This window comes from Chelon labrosus (assembly GCF_963514085.1).
Source record: "Chelon labrosus genome assembly, chromosome: 17".
NCBI classification, from domain to species: Eukaryota; Metazoa; Chordata; class Actinopteri; order Mugiliformes; family Mugilidae; genus Chelon; species Chelon labrosus.
This window is the reverse complement of record NC_140350.1, coordinates 14,494,643-14,519,129: the sequence shown is the minus strand read 5'-3', so window position 1 is coordinate 14,519,129 and position 24,487 is coordinate 14,494,643. Positions and strand designations below refer to the sequence as shown.

Sequence of the window (24,487 nt, the reverse complement as noted above, 5' to 3'; positions counted from 1 at the left end):
GAAATGTTCACAGTGTGTGGAAACGGAAATCTCTTCTGGTTTTGTTATATTTTTTAATATTCAATCTAATTTAGAGCTGCAACTAATACATTTTAATATTAATTAATCTATTAACTATTGCCATTGATCAAATGTTTAGTCCATAATATTCAGCAAACAGCAGTATACTTTAAAGTAAACTTTTCCACATCCAAAGGTGACACCTTCAAATTCCTCCGTTGCTTCTAAAAACAGACTTAAATCTTAAACCTATTCAATTTCCAACAATATAAAAAGAACGATGAAGAAAGTCTTCAATTTACACCGATCAGGCATAACATTATGACCACCTTCCTAATATTGTCTAAGTCTCCCTTGTGCCTCCAAAACAGTTGTGACTCAGGACATGGGCCTTCTGAGGGTGTCCTGTGGTGTCTGGCAACAGAATGTTGTTAGTGGGGGCCTTTGGGTCCTATGGGTTGAGGGGAGGGGCCTCTGTGGATCATCCCACAGATACTTGATCAGTTTGGGATCTAGTGAATTTGGAGACCAGGTCAACACCTTGTGCTATTTTTCATATTTTTTTCCAAAACTGTTTTTGTGTGTGTGCCTGTGTCAGGCTGCATCCTGCTGGGGATGGCTGCTGCCATCAAGGAGTGTCATTGCTATGGGGTGGGGGTGCCTGGTCTGGTCTAGGTGGGTGCTACACGTCTAAATAACATCCACATGAAGGAATGCCAGGTCCAAAAGTTTCAGAGCAGAACTGACTGAACTGCAAGATGGTCAATGTTATTTCCTGGTCATAATGTTGTGGCTGATCGGTGTACGATGGCTACTGCACACAACAATAATTTTTATGAGTCATGTTAAGTTGCCTATTTTAAATGCTGGAAAAAAACAGGAAGGGAACATTGTGTGCTTTTAATATGAAAAAGACAAAATAGACAATAGAGTCAAAAACAACAACAGAGGGTCAGTCAGGGTCAAACTGCGGACCGATCGCTTATTTGTCATTTCCTGTTTGCCTCTCATCTCTTCTGCTGCAGACGGATGATGTTTTAGGGAGCGAGGAGGACAGCGTGACACAAAACAGACAACAGCACCCCGGGAACATTTGATGATATTAAGCAGCGGAAGCAGCAGCGGCGGTGGCAGCAGAACATTTCTCAGAAGTGAAAACGCCAGAGCGGTCTGACTCAGGGTTCCAGCGCGGACCGAGCGTCAGCCGGCTCCGTTCTCCACTGCGGGCCGTTTCACAGGAAGTCTCTGCCATATATGGCCGTCGCGAGCTATTGTCTCTGTAGCTACATGTTCCTACTGTGCTATGTTTCCATAGCAACCAAGAGGAGTCTGTGTTATTTTTTTGTCTGTTCTGTCTCGTGTTTTCTCTCTCTCTCTCTCTCACAGACACACACACATTAGTATACACCTTCATTCCAGTCAGCGAGATCAGATCAGTGTATGACTCACTCTCATAACCTTTTCCCCAAAGTTTTCAAGCTATCAGCATCCAGAACTTTCTCTTCTCACCCCAGCTGTTTCTCTTCCATCTTACTCTTCCTCACTTTGCTCTCCAGAGATCAACACTGAATGTTGGTTTTCATTCTGAAACGGAAAAAAATGAAATGCATCCCCAAATTTGCACGCAAAGAGCAGGTGGAACTACTTCTTCCTGGCACGTTGCCGAGTGTTGCATCACCCATTGAATCATCCCCCAGCCCAATGGGTTTCTGTACGCTCGAACCACAAAAATAATTACAGCGAGAACCAAAAGTGAAGTGCACCGTTGCATAACTGGGCATTTTACACACAGCTAAAGCCCAAGCTGTGCAAATCAGGACAAGGATGATATTTGTTGAAGCTCTAAACTAATCACTCAAGTCCTCGCCAGCTTTGAGCCACACTCACACGCCGCTTCCTTTTGTGCACATCTTGTTGTCTGGCAGATGAACAACGGTGCAGGGAGCAGTGAAAGCTCCCACCATTTTTTATTACATTTCATTAGTATGTCAGGTGAAGAACGGGCTTATATGGGGAGCTGCAGAGTTGAGTCACCAGCCCTGTTCCCTTTTTTTTTTTTTTTACCTCTCTCATCCCTGTTTGCATTTTTCTCCTCTCCCTCGCGAAATCATTCTCATTTGAATTCATATTCTGCATGCAGCAGCGCAGACACACGCACACGACGTCAGACAATCTGCCGAACTCACATATCATTGCAGAGTTCATTCACACTGCGCTGCGGTGCTGCTTAATGAGACAGAAAATACTCCGCAATCGCGAGAGGGAGGATGCAAACAGCTCGCAACTACAGCTACACGTAGGTGCAAGGAGGCACGGCACCACACTCATACATCTTATAGCATGGTGAATTCCAAGGGGAAGGGAGGACGGGAAGAAAGAAGGAGACAGACACTTTTGACTGTCTTACCGGATGCAGGGGACTTGCTGCGCAGTGATTGGATGACAGTCTTGGGGGATCCTCGAATCAGAGAGCCCGACATCTTCCCATAGTTTACTGACTTCATCATACGACACTCTGCAAGCACAAACACCATTCCTTAACTTTTTGTAAACTCATCCACTTGAGTCTACAAATACGTGTGTGACTCCACAACATGACGCATCTTAACGAAGAGCTTTGACACAATAACAGCTGAGCGCTTCAAAACTTGTCCAGCCAGTTAAGATGAAATTTAAATTCAAGCCGACTATTGTTTTAATGTTATTTTGATTGATTTTGCCCTTTAGTCATGCAAGAAAACACCAAACTGCTGATGTATCCACACAGCTGTAATTGGTTTTACCCTCGGGTCCCCTGCAAAAAAAACTGAGTCCTGACCTTCAAGCGGGCTCGCTTTCCAAACGCAATTATTGTGGCGATTCAGGAGTGACAGCCGTGACTCACGGAGGTCTGATATTTTACAGGCACGCGGTCGTGATAAATGAGCCATGTGACGGCGCTCGCACACCCTGCCTGCTTCCTTCACCCCCAAAACTTTGCTCCTCTCCTGTTCATTAACCCAGCCCCATTATAGCTCATTACCATTTTAGCCTGGTGGGAAGGGGGGGATTGTACAGCCTGTCCTCATCTCCAGGAGTGTGTGTGTGTGTGTGTTTTGCTTGTGTGGCAGTCATCGTGGCCCGGTGATTAATGCACAATCCAGAGTGTTAACATGATGACAGTGTGCCAGAGCTGAGGCAGAGGCGATAATTATAGTGATGCTAAGAGGAGGCGAAGTTGTCTGCAGCTCTGACTCCGAGTGTCTCTCCGTCGGTTTGGTTTGTCGCTCTGAGTTCCCGTCTGTCTTATCCTGCCTCTGGCTCTCTGTCTGCCAGGGCACGGGGAGGTGTCAAATTATACTCCCGGCCTTCTGGGACAGAGAAAACATTATGCACATGTGTGTGTTTTAATCACTTTGTGTTGGGGAAACAATGTCTTCATACGCATATTTTATAGATGTGTAGTTGCTCCCAGTCAGGGATAAAAAAAAAATGTAGTCGCAACTGGGTCAGACATAAACTGAAGAGTTAAAACGTAGGATTTTGTTGGGGTTACAGTTGAATTCACATGTACAAAGGTTATAAAGGAAGTTAAGAGAAGCTGAGTCGACAAAACAGGCTCAACGGAGCAAAAATATTTAATTTTAAGAAAGAAATACAGACTACAGCGGAGAGTTTTAGGCAGTCTGAGTCTACTACTACTCAGTCATAGAACATCTAAATGGTTTTAAATTATTTATTTAATTTCTATATAAAATATTTCTATTGTTTCCTCACCGTGGGATAAATTAAAGGATTATAATCTTATTTTAACAATAATCCAACATACGAACAGGGACGTGGCAAACTCTCTTCAGCTACAAGAAGAACAAGAAGTCTTGCGCAGATGGTTTTACCCACATGGAGTCCTGATCTCAGCGTCACTGAGTCAGTCTGGGATTACACGAAGCCACAGAGGCAGCTGGGAGAGCCCTATTCTGAGTAAGGACTGCGGTAAATCCTCAGTGAAACGGGTGCTACTTTTGGTCTGGTGCAAATGCGTGTTTGGAGTTTGTTAAACCGGCAAACCTTCTGAGAACCGGTTTGCTTTTTCGCAGACTAGAGAGCCACAAAGAGGACCACAGTGGAATTAGACAGTCTCCTCCAGGGACCAGCAGCTGCTTCAGTTTCACATCCACGTACGCTCAAGTTGTTCATCTTTTTCTCTGGATTAGACAAACTAGATGATGATTTAATATGACAATCCTGCTCTAAGCCCCTGACGTAAGTAGTTCTTGGTTTTAAACCACCAAAGTGTGGACGTCGATACTGAACCAGTGAATTTCAGGAAACTGGGACCATAAAGAAATACTCATCCTACCCCTGAAGTTAAAAAATGAATGTCACATTTCGAGTTTGGCTCGTTTTGATGTATCTTTCCATGAAACGCTGACTCTGAATTCAGTGATAAAAAGGGAAAAACCCTGATTTTCTTTAAACAAACACAGACACTAGCAGCAGTTTGTTGTGCTCAAGCACACACTTCTTGTTAATAGGGGCAAATGATTAAATTTTCATCATGGAGATAAGATGTGCTACTTGCCTAAAGGTGGGTACTATGACACATTGCTCAAGGAGACAAACATCAGTAATTAAAATCAAGGAGGAAACATCGTGGAGACATGCTCTCATGAGTCTTGCCACATGTAGGAGGTTGTTTTGTGATCTCTCTAAAGAGAGGAGAAGGTTTCCAAAGGTTGCCTGGCTGGCTAATGGAATCAGCTGGGCATTATATTTTGGAAATGAAAGGAGAGCAGCGGGAAAGAGAGGGGGAACAGAAAAGAAAAAGGGACAAAAGGGGGACGTTGGCGACCCAGGTGGGATGGATATTATTTTAATGGATGAAGGGATACCGGGGGAAACAAAATGAATTGAATAAACCTTTGAACAAAAGCCAGTGCACACTCATTCGTGTAGGAGATAGGAGGAAGAGATGAGAGGGTAAGAAGTGAGATGAGCACTAAATGGCAGGAGCCTGTGTACAGAGGGAGGAGAGAGAGAGAGAGAGACACAGTTGGGTGAAGGGAGGACAGAACGTATCCTCAGCAGACCGCGGCAGCGAGACAGGCAGGGGGGAGGAAGGGCAACAATGTTAAAATGGGTTAGACGTTGGCTAAAGTGCAGCGGACCAGTTCGTCCAAGAGGAGAATAGTGGAGCAGAGAGACAGCAGAGCATTAACTACAGCCTGCACAGTCATCTGCCACCTGAACCGGGAACATGTGGCATATGCAGAGAAGACACAGAGGGAGTAAAATATTAATAATGAATGCTTAAAATAATGATAAACACATTTACTGTGACATGAAATGTAAAGCTAAAAACAGAAATTACAAGAAATAAAGCACACATACAAAAAAAAGACTACATGTTAACAAACAGAAGAGGGTAGAAAGGAAGAAGGAAGGAAGGAAGTACATCAGGGTGACACCACAGCGTCAAATGTGTCAGAGGAACTAACAGTCGCCACTCACCGCTTTCATCCAGCATCAAGTCATCCTGGTAGCGGAACTTCTCCGGTCCACAAGCCACAAAAATGTCCTCATCGCCAAAGAAGTCGTGCAGACACGCCACCTGGAAGCAGACATTTGAGTTCAAGTGTTATTTTTTTCAGGTCATAGGAGCACATTTACTTACACAGACGCTACACAGGCATTAAGCTGCCGGGAGCAACAGCAGCTTTGTACTGTTAGGGAATGAATGCTTCGTTCAAGGACGACTCAACAATGTCACATCAGAAATTCCCCTCAAGCTCTGAAGAACTGAAATGACAACTCTCCCCTCTATACACTCTGGTTCTGAGTACTCATATGAACCGCATACCACAGAACACCCTCACGGCTCTACACTGCATGCGCTCAACAAAATGTCTTTCCCCTCCAGTGCTGAGGTGAAAAGGTACATTCCCGAAGCCCCGGGAGACTGATAAGGAACATCAGGGGCGTCTATCTGTGCACGCTTGTTTGTGTTTGCCTGCACGCTCGCCGTCTGCGCACACACGCATCAAATCCCCGAGCTGCAGCGCTGTGCTGTCTCTGCAGTTGTTCAGTCTATCAGGGACTATAATGAGACCTTGCTGACTCACTCATTGGCTGATGCACAACGGCACGTGCACCGGACACCTAGAAAAACAAGCGGAGGGGAGTCTGCTACCTGAAGTCTTGGATATGGTAATGAACAACAAAGACAAGACAAGAGAAGGAGTGCACATACTGCACGACCTACACAGGGATTTTAAAAAGCTTTATGGGAGAGAGGATTTGCAGCATTGAATAAAAAGAGATAAATGGGTTTACTGTTGAATAAGTACAGAGCTGAGTAAGTCTACATATATAATAGGAAAAAGACATGGTCTTTAATGAGGCACTCTGATTTTTTGACAGACCATGCCGTGGAGTTAACACAGTGACAGGTAGTAGATCTTTAGAGAAGAGGTAAAAAGGTCTGTACAATGCACATTATTTCATCAAGAGGTGCCACATTATATCCACAACTCTTCAGCCTAAGCTTTTAAAACTCTCATTCTTTGTACAACACGCGCGTTATTTGGCTTTTTTCATCTCACAAGCTCGCTCAGCTAGGAAGAAACCTCCGCAACAGGGTGTTCATTATAACAAATAGGCAACGAAACACGCTGCTGTTTGTTATTTTCCATTTGATTTAGTCGACGGCTAATTCCACAGCTGATGCAAACTCTGCGTGATTTACTCAAATAACTTTAATTACACCCCACAGGCCGACCGACACATTCCAATCCCAAACTGTCAATATTTCAGATTGGGCGACGGTACGGTCTTAGAGGGATTTACAGCAAGACAACAGTTCATTCATCCAGTATGACAAATCTCCCTCCAAAAACCTATTAGGACCTATTATAGTTCAGACTCGGTGCGTGTCTAGCACCGCCTGGAGTTAAGGCATAAACACAAAGCTACCGTTATTGCATTTTCATGGCAATTAACATCCAAGAATCCATTTAGATTCCTATTAGACACTGATCAACGCCCCCAAAAGGAAGTCACAGCTGACATAACGGCTTTATTAACAAAGTACCAAATAAACAGCGAAGAGGCCGTTCTGCTTTGAGTTAGTGCGAGAGTGTGTGTGAGTTGTCCTACTTTACCCCCCACAGACTTTTAATGAGCCCACAGGGAGACCAAAAAACAAGTTTAATCTGAGACGCAGACTCTCTGCGGAGTATGGATCGTTTTCATTAAACTTTTAGGCTTGGCATCCCTGTGTGTGTGTGTGTGTGTGTGTGTGTGTGTGTGTTGTGTGTGTGTGTGTGCATCTCCATACATCTGACCACTCGTCACATGCAGATACACGTTTCTGCACAAGCATACATGGGACACGGTGTGTGCTTGTGTGAAAGGAAATGGTAATATTCTTAGTTTCATAACAGAGTGCATATTGCTTTGTTCCGTGTTATCCCTGATAGCGTTGGTGATTATTTCAGGGGCGAGCGGCTCGACTTCCTAACAAGATGGCTGTGATACAGGTGCTGGCGCTGGCGCTGTTACCATTTCCCCAGTGAGTCAGCGCTGATGGGTTACATCGGCCACTTCCACCCGAACCAGTATATTATTTTTATTAGTGTATTATTTTTATATTATTTTTCATCTTTACTTCAGGGTCACATTGCTCGAATTTGCGTAGCATCTACTGCACAATGGGCACAATAAATGTAATTTAAAGCAATCGAAGCATGTCATTAATAATAAATAAATGTTGTCAACTGACACAACCAGTGACTGTTTGCATAACATTATGACCACCTTCCTAATATTGTGTAGGTCTCCCTGTGCGTTCAAAACAGTTGGGACTCATCAGAGAATGGACATGGGCCTTCTGAGGGTGTTCTGTGGTGTCTGGCAACAGAATGTTGTTAGTGGGGGCCTTGGGTCCTATGGGTTGAGGGGAGTGGGATCAAGTATCCACAAATACTTGATCAGTTTGGGATCTAGTGAATTTGGAGGCCTTGTGCTGTTTTTCATGTTCTTTGAGTTGTTCCTAACCATTTTGTGTGTGTTCCTGTGTCAGGCTGCATCCTGCTGGGGAGGATGGCTGCTGCCATCAAGGAGCGTCATTGCTATGGGGTGGGGTGCCTGGTCTGGTCTTGGTGGGTGTTACGTGTCTATGTAACATCCACATGAATGAATGCCAGGTCCAAATGTTTCCCAGCAGAACACTGAATTGCAACAAGATGTTATTTACTTCTCCTATCAGTGGTTTTAATGTTGTGGCTGATCGGTGTATTCATACATAGGCGGTCACACTTGGCTCGTGACGTGCATTTCCCATTATTTTCAGGCTTTTGTTAAAAACACAAATCTGATCAATAATGGAAATGATCATTAGTTGGAATATTACTGCCAGACCACTGTCTGTATGTTACTACCTACTGAGCTCCCGTGTTTGGTCAATTAACTGATAAGTTAATTGATCAGCTCTGGGAAATTGTGGAGAACGTTGTTCACAACAGAACTAATTAAATTAAATTCAAATTTAGCATCAATAACAATCCAAATTTACAGAACCCAGAGCCTGAAACCCCCAGAGCAAGCACTAAGGGGACAACAGAATAGAAAAGCTCTTTTAACAGGAGGACACATTGAGGAGCTCCTATGAAGGGGACCCATCCGGCTGAGGCCCCCAGGCAGAAAGCAAGAAACAATAGAGAGGTGGGACAGAAGGGAAGAAAGGAGAGGAGGAGAAGAAAGGAGAAGCAGAAGCAAACAGAGAATCATTTTATTCTAGAAATGAATATATTGAGTAGCTTAACTCTTAGCTCTTAACTACCTGTTGTGTGACACAGTTTAAGTTCATGCATCAGCACTTTAAAACTGCTCTCAGACATATATTCTTATTATTTCTTTTTTTTTTATTATCAATGCCTCTCTCACTATCATTGTGTTTTAAATTAAAGGGTGGGGGTGGTTTCCCTCAGCCGACAGAAGGGAGCTGCTGTACATTAATCATCTATACGGCTCCGCTGGAAAAACCTGTCAAACCATCTTTGTTCTCTCTTCACATCTAGAAGCAAACACAGTAATTATGATGGCAGGTGATGACACATATTAACTTCTGCTGTTGTTCATATAGAACTACGAGAACTGACATTAAATACTACGTGAAGGTAAATGTCTTCGTATAAAATCTCAATGTTTTATCATATAAAATTAGTAGAATCTTAACAGGTTAAACTCATTCACTTGTTTTTTATTGCGACTGTCTTGTGCAAGTGAATTGTGTGTTGTACATTTTTGTGTATTCTTATGCAAGTCTCTCAATTTGTACTTTATTAAGTGTTCTATGAAATCCCATTAAATTCACAATGATACTGTATGAAAAATCTCCCAATCTGAGAAGCAACAGCTACCAAACGTTTGTCATTTTTCTTAATTTATCAAAACAGATGTCAATTTATTTTCAGTTGATTAGACTTATGAAGTTATTACGACCCGTAAAGGTGTGTCTAACTACTCTTTCTCTCTCTCTGTTTGTCTAGTTTGTCCCCATCCTCCTAATCTCTCTCTCTCTTTTCTTGACTTCCTCTTCACTCTTTCACCACAGAAACCAGGGGGACTAGGGGCACAAGAAGCCAGAGGTCCCTGAGATGTGTCCAGGGTGGTGATCCTAGGAGATCTAGGCAAAGACATGATATTAGGAGTTATTAGGAGGTGTTATTCCCCTGTCCAAAATAGCAAAATCTGTCATAGATGGGGGCCCTTGGAGTATCATTGATACACTGTAGGAGCTTCTTTTATGGGCGTTTATGGTCATTGCAAAATATGCCAAACAGTTGCTTGATGGTGCACCCTTGTAGATCTTCAAAATCTTCGTTTCTGTCAAACTAAATAAGTTTTTGGATGGGGGCAGAGGGCTGTACATTTGCCGGTCTAAGTCAGTCTGACCACATCCAGAGGCGAGGTCAAGACATGTCAAACAACGCTTCTTTGAAAGTGCTCGTTCCTGAGAAAGAAACCGCAGCACGCCACAAAAGCTGGGTAAACAAGGACGAAAAAGAAAACACGCAGAGTGTAATCACACTGAAGAGAACGGGGGGGGGGGGGGGGGGGAAGGGAAACAGGGACAATCTTAATGTAGGGCAGCGTCTGAGGGCACCTTTAAGCTGACGAGCAACTGTATACCGAGAAGGGCGTGAAAAAGTATGGTTGCCATGGCGACAAAGCCCCGTAGGATCTGGTGCACGGCTGGTGCGTGCCGCTAAGCTGAAGATGTGAACACTGTGATAAGAGAGCTCCATCATTCATTTTTTATCCAGCGTGAGCGTGATACGCTACAGAAAGGTGCCGTTCGCCCCAAAATCCACACACAAACACAAACAAGTGGCACAAGGCCTGGTTTGTATTAAAAATGCTCACACAATGTGTCAAAAGAAAAAAAAACAGTGATGAGAAGACGAAGAGCTTTTACTGAAACGTAACAGACGGGCCCACGAACGAACAAAGAGTGAAGGGAGCTGGTGGAGGTGAAAAGAACAAAACCAGTCGGAGACTAAATAAAATCCCCTGAGTTAGAGAGGAAGCAAACAGACAGACGGAAAAGAGCAATAGAGGAGGAGATCTATTCCTGACTGCTGCTCTGAGCCCTTTTCTGAGCCCAATGACAAAACAAGCTGCTTTGATGTCTCTGCTGCTCCCGTCTCTCAGAGAACCAGCGCGGTTACACAACACCCACCGCTGCCGCTGGAACAAGGACAAGAAGAAACAACAAAACTAAAATAAGACGACGAGAGAGAGGAGCAGATGAGTGCAGAGAGAGACATAAACCTACATAACACTGCCGTCAACTTTCATGCAAAAAATAAATAAATAAATAAATAAATGTAGACTGGGTCACGATGATTGGAGCATTTTAAAAATACTCCTTGCTTGCATTATTTTAAAATCAGCTCTGCAGGAGTGAGGCAGCTGGTTAACAGGTTGATTTACTGTGTCTGGAAAGCCTGGCAAAGCCCAGTCTCCGTCCCTGGCCGTCCACTGCCTCCATGACGGGCAGGTTAGAGTATACACATATAAAAATACCCATTTGAATAAGAATTACATAGAAATGCTTGTTCATAAAGTCACTACTTAACAAAGCAACCATCATCTCCTCAGTAAGCTGTTACTATACTGCACTAGCTGCACTGTTAGGTTGATATCTATACTGTTTATTTTAGGGTGAGATTCAAGCAGCTTTTTGATTCTTCTGTATGTCCTGAAAATATAGAGAATTGACAATAACAATCTTTGAGCCTTTGAATTTAAATCCTTTTATGCTCCTACAACGCCCCCTAGTGTACAGTCACCAAACTCCTACTACGTGTCATATATTCCACTCTTTCCCTTTTTTCTTTGAGCTTCTGGCTCTGGACACACACACACACACACACACACACACACAAACACAGTGCGTTGCGGCGGATATCATTTTCAAAGCGTTACCGCAAAGCTGGATCATAAACCGAGGTGAGACAAATAAATGACACCACACGGTGGCACTGTTTAATAACCAAGATGTTCAGGGAGCACCAGCACAGCTACAGCACAGCCTGAAAGGCACACAAGGCCGGATTGATTATCTGATGTTTGACAGAGACCGCATTAAGCCTCAGAATTATTGGGCACAAACAAACTATGTGGAAGTTGTGGATATATCAAAAAAGGATGAAGAAGCATTCACAGTATATGGAGAAGATAGATAGATAGATGGATCTAAGTGTTGGTGTGTACCCTCGTGTCTGTAATCTCAACCTCAGGAAAATGTTTTGGGAAAACACTGGCTTTAGATTTGCATTTGAATGACATCATGCCCATGCATGTATCAGCCTAAACACGATTTCATGTTTCTTTACTGCTCCCACATATTTCCTGCAGCAACAGGTTCCCGACTGAACACAAGACCCAGCCTCTCGTTGAGCCTATGACATGGTTCGACTGCTCCTGGCTGTGGCATGCCCGCACATAAATAATAAAGTCACCGTACAGATGTGCATTTGACTTAGAGGTGGGATGGCGCAGTGAGGTTTACAGCTCTCTCTGGATACATTCAAACGATTTGTTGAATGCATTTGTTCGGCTTGTTTATTTTGCCCCGTCCTTCCTTTCTCGCTTCCTCCACCACCTGTGGGCCACACACACAATTTCCAGGCGGGCAGATTTGATTACGTGCTCTCCAATACTGTGCTGTCTCTGTGGCTGTGTGTACTGTATATCACCGTCTGCGCTTTGAAAAGCTTTTCTGGTACTGTGACCTTCACCAATAGCCTCCTGGTGTTTTATTTTGCTTGGCCTCATGCTGTCATTAGCTGCCTTCTCACCACAAATTACGCAATCTAGCCATGTCCTTAGATAAAACCTAAGTTAAGGTAACTCTCGAGATGTAGCCACACTTTCTTTCTTTTTTTGATAATGAATCATCAAGTTTAAGTTCGTCAGATATCTTGTTTCATTAATAAAATAGTGACAATGACTGAAGAAAATGTCACAAAGTAGATGTGTGGCCTACTAAATACAGTAGCTACTATTTCTGATTGAGAACCAAAAAAAATTCAAAGCAGAAATCAAATGTTTTCAGCCAGGCTCTCTGCAGTGTGGTGTGCACAAACCACATTAACGTATGTACCGTCTCAATGTTTGTTTTGGATCAGAAGACATGCACAAATGACCATAAGCCACCACAGCTTCTGACAGACTTGACAGTGCAAAGTTTTTCCTGGTTCTCGCCAGCAGCTCCCGAGAATCAACAGCTGGGAACAAATCATCGGTGACAACGCTCTGCTCATTCTGATCAGCTATTTCTGTCTCCCTGTCAGATATCAGGTCTGCTCCAGGACTCATCTGCCAGCTCCTCACTTTTTAGAGGGGATTTCTGACAGCCAGTCAAAGGTAGCTGAAGCGTTACAATGTCAAGGCGACTGTAAGTGTATTCATTTCTAAAAAATATGAGCTGAAACAGTGAGTGATAGTCAGTTCATTTATCAAAGCAAAAATGTTAATGTTTTCTGGTTGTGTCACTTTATTTTTTTCTCTATCTTGTATTGTGTTAGTCGTTGGACTGTGTGTAGATCAGCCACAACATTAAAACCACTGACAGTGTAAGCAAAGTAAGGATTCAATTCAGCGTTCTGCTGAGAAACCTTTGGACCTGGCATTCATGTGGATGTGACTTAGACATGTAGCACCCACCTAGACCAGACCAGACACCCCCACCCCATAGCAATGACACTCCTCAATGGCAGCAGCCATCCCCAGCAGGATGCAGCCTGACACAGACACACACACAAAAACGGTTTAGGAACAACTAAAAAAAAAAACATGAAGAACAGCACAAGGTGTTGACCTGGCCTCCAAATTCACTAGATCACAAACTGATCAAGTATCTGTGGGATGATCCACAGAGACCCCTCCCCTCAACCCATAGGACCCAAAGGCCCCCACTGTTTTGGAGGCACAAGGGAGACCTACACAATATTAGGAAGGTGGTCGGTGTATGCATTAATCAACAATGAGAACAAGTTAAATTAAACACTTGTACTGCAAGTATGCGTGCAGATTAATCTGCACGCATACTTGCAGTACAAGTGTTTAATTTAACTGTTGTCTTTGTATTTGCTCGTGCTTTGGTAAGAAACAGAGGCATTTCTCTGAGAGTCAAACAGAGAGCTACAAGGCAAAAAAAAAAAAAAAAAAGACTCAACCACTAATCTCCTGCACCACAGCAGACTCTCAGCAGTTACACAGAGGACACGGTGAGGTCAACATAATCCAGCCCACAGAAAGACCACATTTTGGAGGGATGAGCTGTGGCTGTGTTCTGCCAGAGGAGCTCAGATCAGTGGAGCTGTCCACGGTGCTGAAACGACTGCAGACAGCCGACAGGGCCAAGTGCCCTGCTGCTCTGAAGTAGCGGACGGACAAACCGACAGAGACTGAAAGACAGTCAAACGGACGGATTAACAGATGGACGTACTGATACAAATAAAGAGATGCAGAAACAGAAAGAGCAAAGCCTTCGCTGCGATCACGCGCAGCCTCTCATGTGAAGGGATGAAAAGGGGGAGAGGGATGAAAAATACAATACTGACTGACAAAGCTTTAATATTTAAAGAGCAACGCGTTGAGGCAGTAACACTTCAGAACTGCACAGAGTATGTGGCCTAGAGTTGAACACAAATGTTGTGTGTTCAGTTTAGTGTGCGGGAACGTCATTGTATTTAAATTTTAATTTAAAGAAATTAGCTGTTTTCTAACAAGACCTACCTAAATATTTAATAGGCATTAGGTTTGAGAGAGAGAGAAAAGAATATTAATATATCTGTAGAAAAAGTTCCCACTCTTCACATGAAAAAGCCTAAATGCATTTCCTTCTCCTCCAGGGGATTATAAATCATTGTCTAATCCCCGTTTTGGGCCCAAAGTAGACACAGAAATGAGGAAGAAAAGATCTACACCACCTGACAAGAGCACAGGTAGACAGAGATCCATCTGAGACAGGCAAGAGGGGGAGGATAAAACCATCCGCACCCCCGAGGGAGGACTCACACACCACATGACCTCCCGGTGCTTCAATCAGCACACTCCCAACAGCCCCCATATTACCAGACAAACGAGAGGAGATGAGAAACGACAGAGGGAGCCTGGAAAACGAAGAGCTAAAAAACTAACAGAAGAAAAGAGAGCAGTGGTGACGTGAAGCCAATTAACTGTGCAGCGGGCTGAGCTGGCTCTGGTGTTACTGTTCACCTCAAAGCACCACAGCAGACTGACTGCCTGCCTGCCTGGCTGCTCTGTTGCATAACAGCTTATGTAACAGCTTCTGCTCTCCACAGGGAGAAAGCAAACTTTCTGTGGACGTATTTTCTTCGAAAATTTGACAGCATTTTCCTGTCCATCATGTGTCTAAAACACTTTTTTTTTTCGCTGCTATGAAACGAATAACTCACAAGGAATCATGGAGCACTATTATCCCAAAAGCCAACTACTTGTCTCTTGTCATTCACGTCATCTTATTTGGCCTGTCGTGTTTTTCTTTACCTGTTCCCTTTTGCTCTAACCTAATTATTCACTCCGTAACTGGTTCTCCTTCATGGTCACTCCTCTTATCGATCTATCTTACCCTCCTCCCTTTCTTGAAGCTGTTGGCCCACATCCATTTTCAAGAATAAGTGCGCATACACATATATTACGAGTTACGACTGAGCTGAATTAATGAGCAGAACGTGTCGGTACACATGTTCCACTGGTGCAACTGAGTGAGTGATTGTAGGATCATTTAGACGGGCAGTGATCGAGCAGTCAAGACTAACTTGAGGGTGTTTGTTTGCCACTTCATTGAGAATCAAGGCTGCGACTAAATATTCTTGTAATGGTAGATCAATAATCGGCCAAGATTCTCAATTAATCATTTAGTCTATAACATGTCAGAAAGTAATAAATGTCGTCTCATACATACATGTCTTGTTTGCTCCAACTAACAAGCCAGATTATACATATTGTATAAAACCTTGCACTGTTATTTATATTTATTTTTTACCACTTACTTTGCAATATTATTTTATATTACTTAAACTACAATTGTTTTTCACCATGCTACATTGCACTGTTACTGTTTCTTACAATATATATTTTTTTTATTTATACCATGATTACTATACTTTGCAATACTCTCCTATAAGTTCCCCACACCAGGCTGCTTTTTATAACCAGTACTGTTTGTATATTTGTGTCTTATTCCTTTGTTGATTGTTTTTTCCTTGTTATTGTGTTTCTGCCTTTCTATTTTTCAAATTCCGTGGTGTATATTACACTTTCTGCTGCTGTAACGGGTGAATTTCCCCGTTGTGGGATAAATAAAGTATAATCTAATCTAATCTAATATTTTCATATTTGTTTGAGAAAAACAGCCCTTATAATAGCAGAGGAAATCTATGCCATAATCTACCGCATTCATTTTGTCCTAAATACAAATGTCCCAATCATGTGGTCCCTCTACATCTGGAACAATATTAATAAAAAAGAGATGTACTTAAAACACGCAGAATAAACCTCAGAGATTTATACCGGCAGACAGAAATAATTGATTCACTGGCAACTCAGACATAAAAAACATTACTGAAATGATTTATTAGCTGCTTGGATTTTTTATGACTATAGAAGAAGTTGAAACTCTACAGATGCAGGAATTTACTCAAAGAAATGTGTTATGTATCATATCAGAAGAATCACACTCATTAATATTTAATTATATAAAGATTTGAGATGGTGCAACTTCTCAGAAGCTTCTAAGCGAACCACAACATTTTTGCCTCCCTGCTATTTTGAAAAAGCATTGTTGGGATTTGATAAAGTCTAATCTGAAAGTAGAAATAAGTCACCCCGGCTCTTTCTAAGCAACTAAAGCCCTGAAGCTTGGGCACAGTCTTTCGAATACAGATTCATTTGAGACATTAGTTAGTGAGTGAGTCAGGGAGTGAATGACTCAGACAGTGCCTGTATGTGATATGAAGTTGTGCTGTGACTAAGTTCTCAACAGTCTGCCGGTGTTGGAAATGTCTGCCATTGATCCTAATTTGGCAGGACGTCCTCTGGCTACAATCAGCCCTCCAGTTTGCTACAGTCACTCTTCACTGGCAGACAGAGACACAGACAGGCTGGATAACTGAATCAGAAGTAGACAAAGGAAAAAAAAAACTGTGTCAAAAAACACCTTCTAAATAACCTGTTACGCACAAAAGCAGAGGTGTAATCTGAGGATTTCTGCTGAACAATGCGCTACAGGCCATTTACCACCAGTGTCTCTAACTGCAAATACACTGTACAGTGGCTAGTACACTGTATACCAACATCCCCGAAGCACACACTGTGCTGAGTAGCTGTGACTCAGCAGATCAGCAGGAGCAGATGGACCTCACAATGATCCTATACAGAACAAAAAGTGACCTCATCAACATGTAACGCGTCCAACAAAGATTCAAAACAGCTAAATGCTTTGTATGTGAGCGTGACATAATCCCTGCACTTCATATTACGCCCTATTTCTCTATGATATTGACGTGGCACCTTCTTTAAAGTACCTGCAGAGCTGGATACCGACCAAAGAGGAGACGATGGGGGGGGGGAGCACACAAAGAGGAAAAGAGACAAGGAAAAACCAAGAGTGGGGGTGAGAGAGCCATATGTCGCAGCTCTTGGATTTGGGTGTGCACGCCGAGTGTGCTAATTAAACGAGGACTAAGTAGCCGTAAAAAATAATGGAATGTGTCCAGAAAGAGGAAGACAGAAAATAAGTGAACGAGGCGGGAGGAAGATGGCTGACAGACATAAAGAGAATAAAAACTAAACATTATGTAAGAGGATAAAGAATGATGGCGATAAATAAGAGAGGGCGTTAAGGGTGGAGGGAAGATTTGAAAACAAAAAGAAAATGCGAGATACGGAGGAGAAGGAGGCTGCGGAGTACAGAAGAGGACGATAAAAAGGATATTAAAAGCTCTCCGGCCTTGCCAACAAGGAGAAAAATAAGCCAACAATGCGGTTTGAGAAGAGAGAGCTGCACTGCAGATAGTGAACAAGTGGTCCATCTTCACACTTCTCCTACATTAAACCTCTGTGTGATGTTTAATGAGCACACAAAACAGCCACTGTATACTGAGTGCTATATATTAAAAGGGAGGACAAAACATACAAATAATAATAATATGCAACATGTTGCTACAAGGACAAAACATGTTAAAAAGCAGCAAGGGGCAAGCTAGAGATAACAAGCAACTGCAACATCAATTATTCAGACACGTCAGTCTAAATAAGAGCAAATCATTCCTTCTGTGAAGTCTTATTCAACACGCACAGGCGTACGCACAAAAATCAAGAATACAAGGCCACAGACATGCTAACGTTTCTGTGAGCCTGTGCTCTCTGAAACTCTGGTGATGCTTCGAGCTAAATGCTAGCCTCCTAGCGTTCACAATGCTAACACGCTGATTTTAAGAGGGTCTTAATATAACACGTTAGCATGCTAGCGTTTGATAATTAATACCAAACGCAGAGAGGCTAAAGCTAAAATAGCTTAAGAGGTATCCAATCAAAAACCAAAGAGAACATCGTACGGCTGTGATCGTGGAAGGGAAACGTCTGATGATCAAAGTCGGTAGGATTCATCCCCCCTGAGGACCATGAATGTATAATTTAAATTCCATGCCAATTCATCATTTAATTTTGGAAATACATACAGTGCATACAGTAACTAAACCACCAAACCTCTCCGGACCACGGAACTAAGTGGAAACAATTCTTGGCGAGCCGATGTACTGAAAATGAAAAATGTTCGCACTGTTTTGTGTAAGCCCTGTCTTTTCAGCATGGGAGGTCAATGTGGGAATTGTACCACTTGCCCAAAACTGAACCCACAGAGATACATACTAAAGGGTCTCATTAGTGAGGCTCTCTATAATAGAATGCAACCAACCTAAGAGATGAGTAAGTGGCATCGCTGCATGCACTGGTTAGTAATTGCCTGAAGTTAATGGCGAGCGATGCATGAGCAGAAATCTAGATGAGTCCATTAAAAAAAAAGCGCGTGTGTCACTATCCCTGCCTAAGTATGCGTGAGCCTCACAGGGCTCAAGGCTGCCAGCTGGGGTCCGACATAGTGTCTGTGTGTAAACAGAGCTTAGATGTATTAGCCATGCCTGCATCCTAAGCCACTTACGGGTCTCCTGTCTTCTTGATCAGACCTGCCAAGCTACACCATCCCACCGCTACCGTCTACTGTGTGACATCACGGCAGGTCAGCCGGTTCCTAGGCAACTGCATCAAATCATCATAGAAACCGGTGAAGGTGAAGAGCTTGCCGAGAAATATGAGGATGAAGTAACCCCAAAGGAGAGGGGACGGATCTAAAAATAAAACGGACTTAGTGAGACCAGAGGTAGTGGGTGAATCAATATAGCGGTGGGGGCGGAACCTGATCTAGTCTTCTTCACCTAGAGTCTCGCATTACAAATGGAAATGTGATCCCCAAAATGATCAGGGTAGAGTAAGCTCTGAGAGTATATTGCACGTGAGATGCTCTACAAGACGGCCTGTCATATGTTGTCCATCTGTATTTCCATCTCGGTCTTATTGGCTCTGAATGGGAAATACTGAAACAAACACAAACACCATAGTTTTAAACCAAACATGCAAAGGCTAGTGATGGGTACAGGACACTGCTGAACTTTATAATCAGTGAAATTTAATAGTGGGACCAAAAGGTGGCATCTAATGCCCAAAAAATACTTATGAATGGTTTCCCTAAGGGGATTACAACCAAAACCCAATTACTATATTGGCAATAGTACTGAAAAGCTCCAGAGCACAGTCAGGAACAAATTCATATATTCGCAAGAACAGACTCTTAAAAAGCATAGTGAAAAGTAGGCTGTAGTTGAAAACAGACCCAGAGTAAATACATTATTCAACTCAACTCACTTTAGCTGCAGTAATTTGATTTCAACTGAACTTCTGACAATCCTCGTACATCTAAACCCTTCTCTTCGGCCTCTGGCCTCATTACAGGGGTTAATGAAGGTAAGACGCCCATGCTCCGGTTCTCGGATGCTGTCTCTCTCTCTCTCTCTCTCTCTCTCTCCCTCTCTAGGCTCTGCAGTTCTGCTGGGACGCTACGTTACTGGCAGTCAGGCCCAGAAACCTACTTCTGCTGTAAGCTCAATGACTGACGTGGCTCGGCTGACGGCAGCAGCCCGCACACAAAAGCATATGCATGTCCCCTGCATGTTCGCACTATGACACGTGGATTTTACTTAACCCTTAAAGTAACCTTATCCTTAGGCACACTCAGGTAATTACCTCTCGCACACTCCTGATATTCAATAATTTATATTCAAGTGCTTTAAGACGCAGCTTAATCAGTAGTTGTGACATAACTCCTTCCTTCTGCTTTCGTCCTCATGTTTTCTTCAGATTTATATCTAAACATAATGTATATACTGTACGTGTTCAAAAATATTTCAGAAAACAGACATATTAGCTGAAATTTGATGCTATTATGGTTATTTTTCTGTAATAATAAGCCTGATTCTCTCTCTCTCTCTCTTTAATGGTCAAGTGAACATAGATTAACCACATTTCATAGGGGGTTAAACTTCTTATGGGCTTATCTAGCGTGTAGAAAACCTTTCAAACATTCAGAAACCTGGAGGAGCTTTACATCTCGTGAAGGATTTCTTCTAATGCAGGAAACACACATGGAACCAGTTCTATGCAAAGATGCTCTGAACCAGCTTATAAACGGCATTTGATTTCTTATTTGTTTCTTAATCTTTGAATTCCATTTTGTATTAAGATCCCACATTCTCCCACAGGCACTAACCCACGCCTGCATGCAAAATCAGACATAGGAACGAGGAGGAGTTGGTTTTACACTCAGCCCAGCCCAGCACAGCCAATTTGGCAGCGAGCATGTTACCATGCCTACAGGCCCAATCAATACCGTGTCTAAAAATAGCATAGCCATAATAGTCTTACTTCCAATCACGGAGGGGTGAATACAGGGAGAGCAGCTTTTATTGTGTAATCTCCACGATAACTGTAACCAATAGCGACCACAAGGTTAGCGGGCATTGTGCAAAAGTGTGAGTTTAATCCCCAACAGGAGGTTTCTGGAGGAAAACCCGATGCTGGGATTTGATTGGCTGGTGCTGAGATCTAGCAGGTCACTTCCTGCTGAGTTAATAGTGGATCGTTAAACAGATAGGGTGGCTTTGGGGACAGGAGGACATGCCAGTGTAAACACAGGAAGATTAATCTTTAGAACTGGAATAACACAGAGCACCGAAATGTCCATTAAGGATGAAAGGGCCATGGGACGAGGAGTATATTCATGAGCGTGAGTCACAAATTGGCCATTTAGGACATGATCACCGCTGTACGACACAAAATGGCAGGACGGCCTTGATGTCCGACACAATCTGTTTCAAAAGGATCGTGTCGTTCTAATGCTGCTGCCAGGAGAAGAGCGGCCCTGTGTCACTACATTCAATAACCTCGGAGCGACAGCGTGACCGTGACCAAGAGAGGGGCAGCGAGAGGGGAGCACGCAGACAGACAGCCAGACAGACAGAAACAGTGTCGATGGAAAGTGGCACCGGAGATGGGGAGGTGACAGGAAGGCAAACAGGAAGAGATCAGAGAGTTAAAGCATGACACATGTAAAGGCTAGAACCCTGACATACTGGCAGAGATGGCGTCTTTTTTTTTCTCTGCGCTGTCTCCTCACTGAGAAACACAAACGTGAACCGAAGAGAAAGCTTGTTTGATCTCACTCAGCTAGTGCAGGTCGGGTTCAGTGTCATTTCTACGCACATGGGACCATCTACTTTTACTGTATATATAGTGAAGATTATGTGCACTGGGTTAATGCATAATACAGCACATTCATACTCAGAGCTGTTTTAAACCATGATCTTTTTATAGTGACTCCCTCCATAGCTGAGAGAGGGAGCTGGATAGGTGGGTGGACTGTCAGGGGGGACGTGACTCTGATTTATTTTCGGTGTTCGGAGGTAGAGCTCTGGCACACATCGCTGCAGCGTGGGTGAGAACCCAGACTCCATTCATAGATTTCTTTCATCTTTACCTTCTCTTGACCTTTCAGAGTCTCTGTGTCACTCTTCAGCTCCACTGCTCTGGCTATGAACAGGGCCGCGGATGTGTCTTCATTCATAAAAGGCTCAGGAGCAAAAACGGAAGTGCGATCGTTAAATATTTAGCATTTTTGATCCTTGTGCCTGCCTGTTAATCTTTAATTCCACTCTCCGAGCAAAATAAAACCAGCATATTCATGAAGTAAGGATGGCTGTTATAGTCTATGACTCGGCTCCTTTCGTTGCACATAAAACCATGTACAAAACTACAACACAATATCTCCCACTCTGTTTCTCTCTTGGGAACCACTCATAATGTGTGACACTTGCACCAAAACATCAGCTCTCACTGGTTGTATTGAGAGAGATTGCCTCTATATGCAGTGCAGGCTAACAATCTGTGGCAGCCATCACAAAACCAAGTCAGATGTTATTTGCTACAACAGAAAGGCAAATTTAAATGAAATGAACAAGGACTTCTTACCAGTTTGCCCTCCAGCGTGTAGATCTTCTTCACCACTCCAGAGTCCAGCTTGATGGCGTCAGTGATGTCGGTCAGGACTTGTTCATAGGAATGGGCCGTTTTCTTGTTCAGGAGGATCCTCACGGCTTTGCGGGGCTTCACTCCGCTCCGCACCACTGTCACGAGCTTCGGACGGATGAAGTCCTTGTTTTCGCGGCTCTCCGGGGCACCGGCCTTGGCGCTGCCCAGGGAGGGAGGCCCGCGGGCCGCTGCCGCCGAGGCCTTGACATTGACCGACCAGTTGGGGTTGACGTTCTTCGTGTAATCCAACTTTTTGTAAGCTTCGATGGAGCTGCACACATAGCTGTCACCTGTTGGTGTTTGGGGGGGAAATAACAATTATTATCCATTAGGGATAGTTTGAAGCTTGCTTTTCTGCTTTCCTGACAACTTTTCTTACGTATACACTTCATACATAATGTCAACCAAACCTAATGTTAAAGATTTATAGCACTTCCCGTGTCACTTACAATGATTTGATACCATTAGCGTGTATTAGAGTGTAAAAGAGATCAAGAGAGAGCTAATCTGAGCCGAAACAGCCTACTGTAGCTCTGTATTACCATATGGCCATTAAATGAGTGACATAATCTTTATAATAATCATGCACAGTGTGGTAAATTAGATTAGCCATTTTATGGACCAGTGCCCATTAATACATCTTGTTGAGTCTGATTTCAAACCAGTATGTATATATAAATGGCTTAAAGGCTGTGACTGCTCTCTTCTCTACAGTCTTGTCTGGTCACCTGACTGTATATAACAGGAAGGGGAGAGGACAGGATCACACAACATGGCAGCTCACAGGTCAGGAGGTGTTAACTCTTTCAGAGAGAGGGAGGATGAGATGTCCAGCTGTTTTGTATTATAAGCCTAGACGTTGATCTTTTTTTACATAGATGAGAGAAATGTCAAGGACTGCAAACATTTTTTTTTTTTTTCCAGGTGTAGCTGTAAACTCACCTTCTACCAGCTGCTCAATACTCGTGATCTTCTTGGTGCCATCCAGGGTGTAGATGGTCCGGACGCCCTGTGGCAGGTTGACGTTGTCGGACAAGGAGCGGGTCAGGTCCGCCAGCAGCGCGTCAAAGGTCCGGAACCGGTCTGCTGAGATGGCGTATACGATCCCGTTGAAGTACCGGTCCCCGTTGCGGTAGAAACGCACCTTCTTGGCTCTCTTCTCCGCGCTCAGGGTCTTCAGGGTCCGGGTCCGGTACAGGCTGCAGTGGGCGCTGTGCGTGGGGCTCGGCACCCCGTTCATCCTCGCGCTGGACCGGCTGTGCCTCTGACCTTTGTCCCGATCGTCGAAATGCTCCATCTCCATTTCGCTACTGAGGCTCACGAGTACGGCTGTACTGTCTGGGGAAACGAGGAGTCGGATGTTAAGCGAAAAGTTCTTCGCTGACGAATAACTTAACCAAAAAAAAGGAAAGAAAAGCAACGCGGGAGAGGGTGGACGGCTGTTAAAAGTAGCCAGCCGGTGTCCGTCGCCGGTGCACGGTCTCAAAATAACTCCCTAATGACAGATTAAGTGCTCTTAAGCCGAGCAGTGGACAGTGTGCTTCATGACCGTCTGACAGAGAGCAGCCTGAGTTGTTCTAGGGCGCAGACGGATGGAGAGAGCGACAGTCACGAATCGATAATAACCTATTAATTCACCCCCACAGCCTATAAATATTCAGAGATATAGGCGCACAGCCGGACGCACAGCAGCCCTCAACTTAACAATACATCTAACACCACTTCAAATGATTATGTGAAATGTGTAATATGTATTTCACTTTTCAGTCTTTGGATCAAGAGGCATGACTCGCTAAAAACATAAAGAAGTGTGTTTTTAAGGCAGATCATAAATAACAACGCACATTCAGAGGCTTACCTACGACAGCACTTAGCGCCTCAGTGACGGTCACCTCCAGCCTGACTGATGGTTGATTACCCAGTAGATGAGGAAAAAAAGGAGTTCAGTGAGCTTGAAGCTGCCACTGGATGCTGGTAACCTGGTCCTGGCCGCAGTGAGCCCCCCGCCGCGCGTCCCTTTGTTGTCCGGTTGATGCGCAACACCACCACCAAACACCAGCGTATACGTTTGTTTGTGTGTGTATGTGTGTGTGTGCGTAATGAGCAAGAAGCAGAGGCTGAACTGAACTGGAAATGGACTAGGCAGCAGCTGCTTCCCCCCTCCCATTCTCTATCTCACCCACCCCCTCTCTCCTCCTCCACGTCACTCTGTCGTGATTTCCATTCGGCGTCCCCCCCCCAACACCCACGATTAAGATGCAAACCCACGTTTCCC

At 43.7% G+C, this 24,487-nt stretch overlaps 1 protein-coding gene across 2 annotated transcripts in view; it reads right to left on the bottom strand.

The window, feature by feature from the left end:
- Nucleotides 1–23,515, bottom strand: part of dclk1a (doublecortin-like kinase 1a) — a gene marked incomplete at both ends in the record, with an annotated part of 45,462 nt that extends 21,947 nt beyond the window's left edge. For both annotated transcript variants that reach the window (XM_084564610.1, XM_084564611.1), the window contains 4 exons: nucleotides 2,408–2,515; nucleotides 5,491–5,590; nucleotides 22,153–22,502; nucleotides 23,155–23,515. In XM_084564610.1, coding sequence (XP_084420736.1) covers nucleotides 2,408–2,515; nucleotides 5,491–5,590; nucleotides 22,153–22,502; nucleotides 23,155–23,515 — 919 coding nt within the window. The remainder of the gene's footprint in view (nucleotides 1–2,407; nucleotides 2,516–5,490; nucleotides 5,591–22,152; nucleotides 22,503–23,154) is intronic.
- Nucleotides 23,516–24,487: the final 972 nt, after the last annotated feature.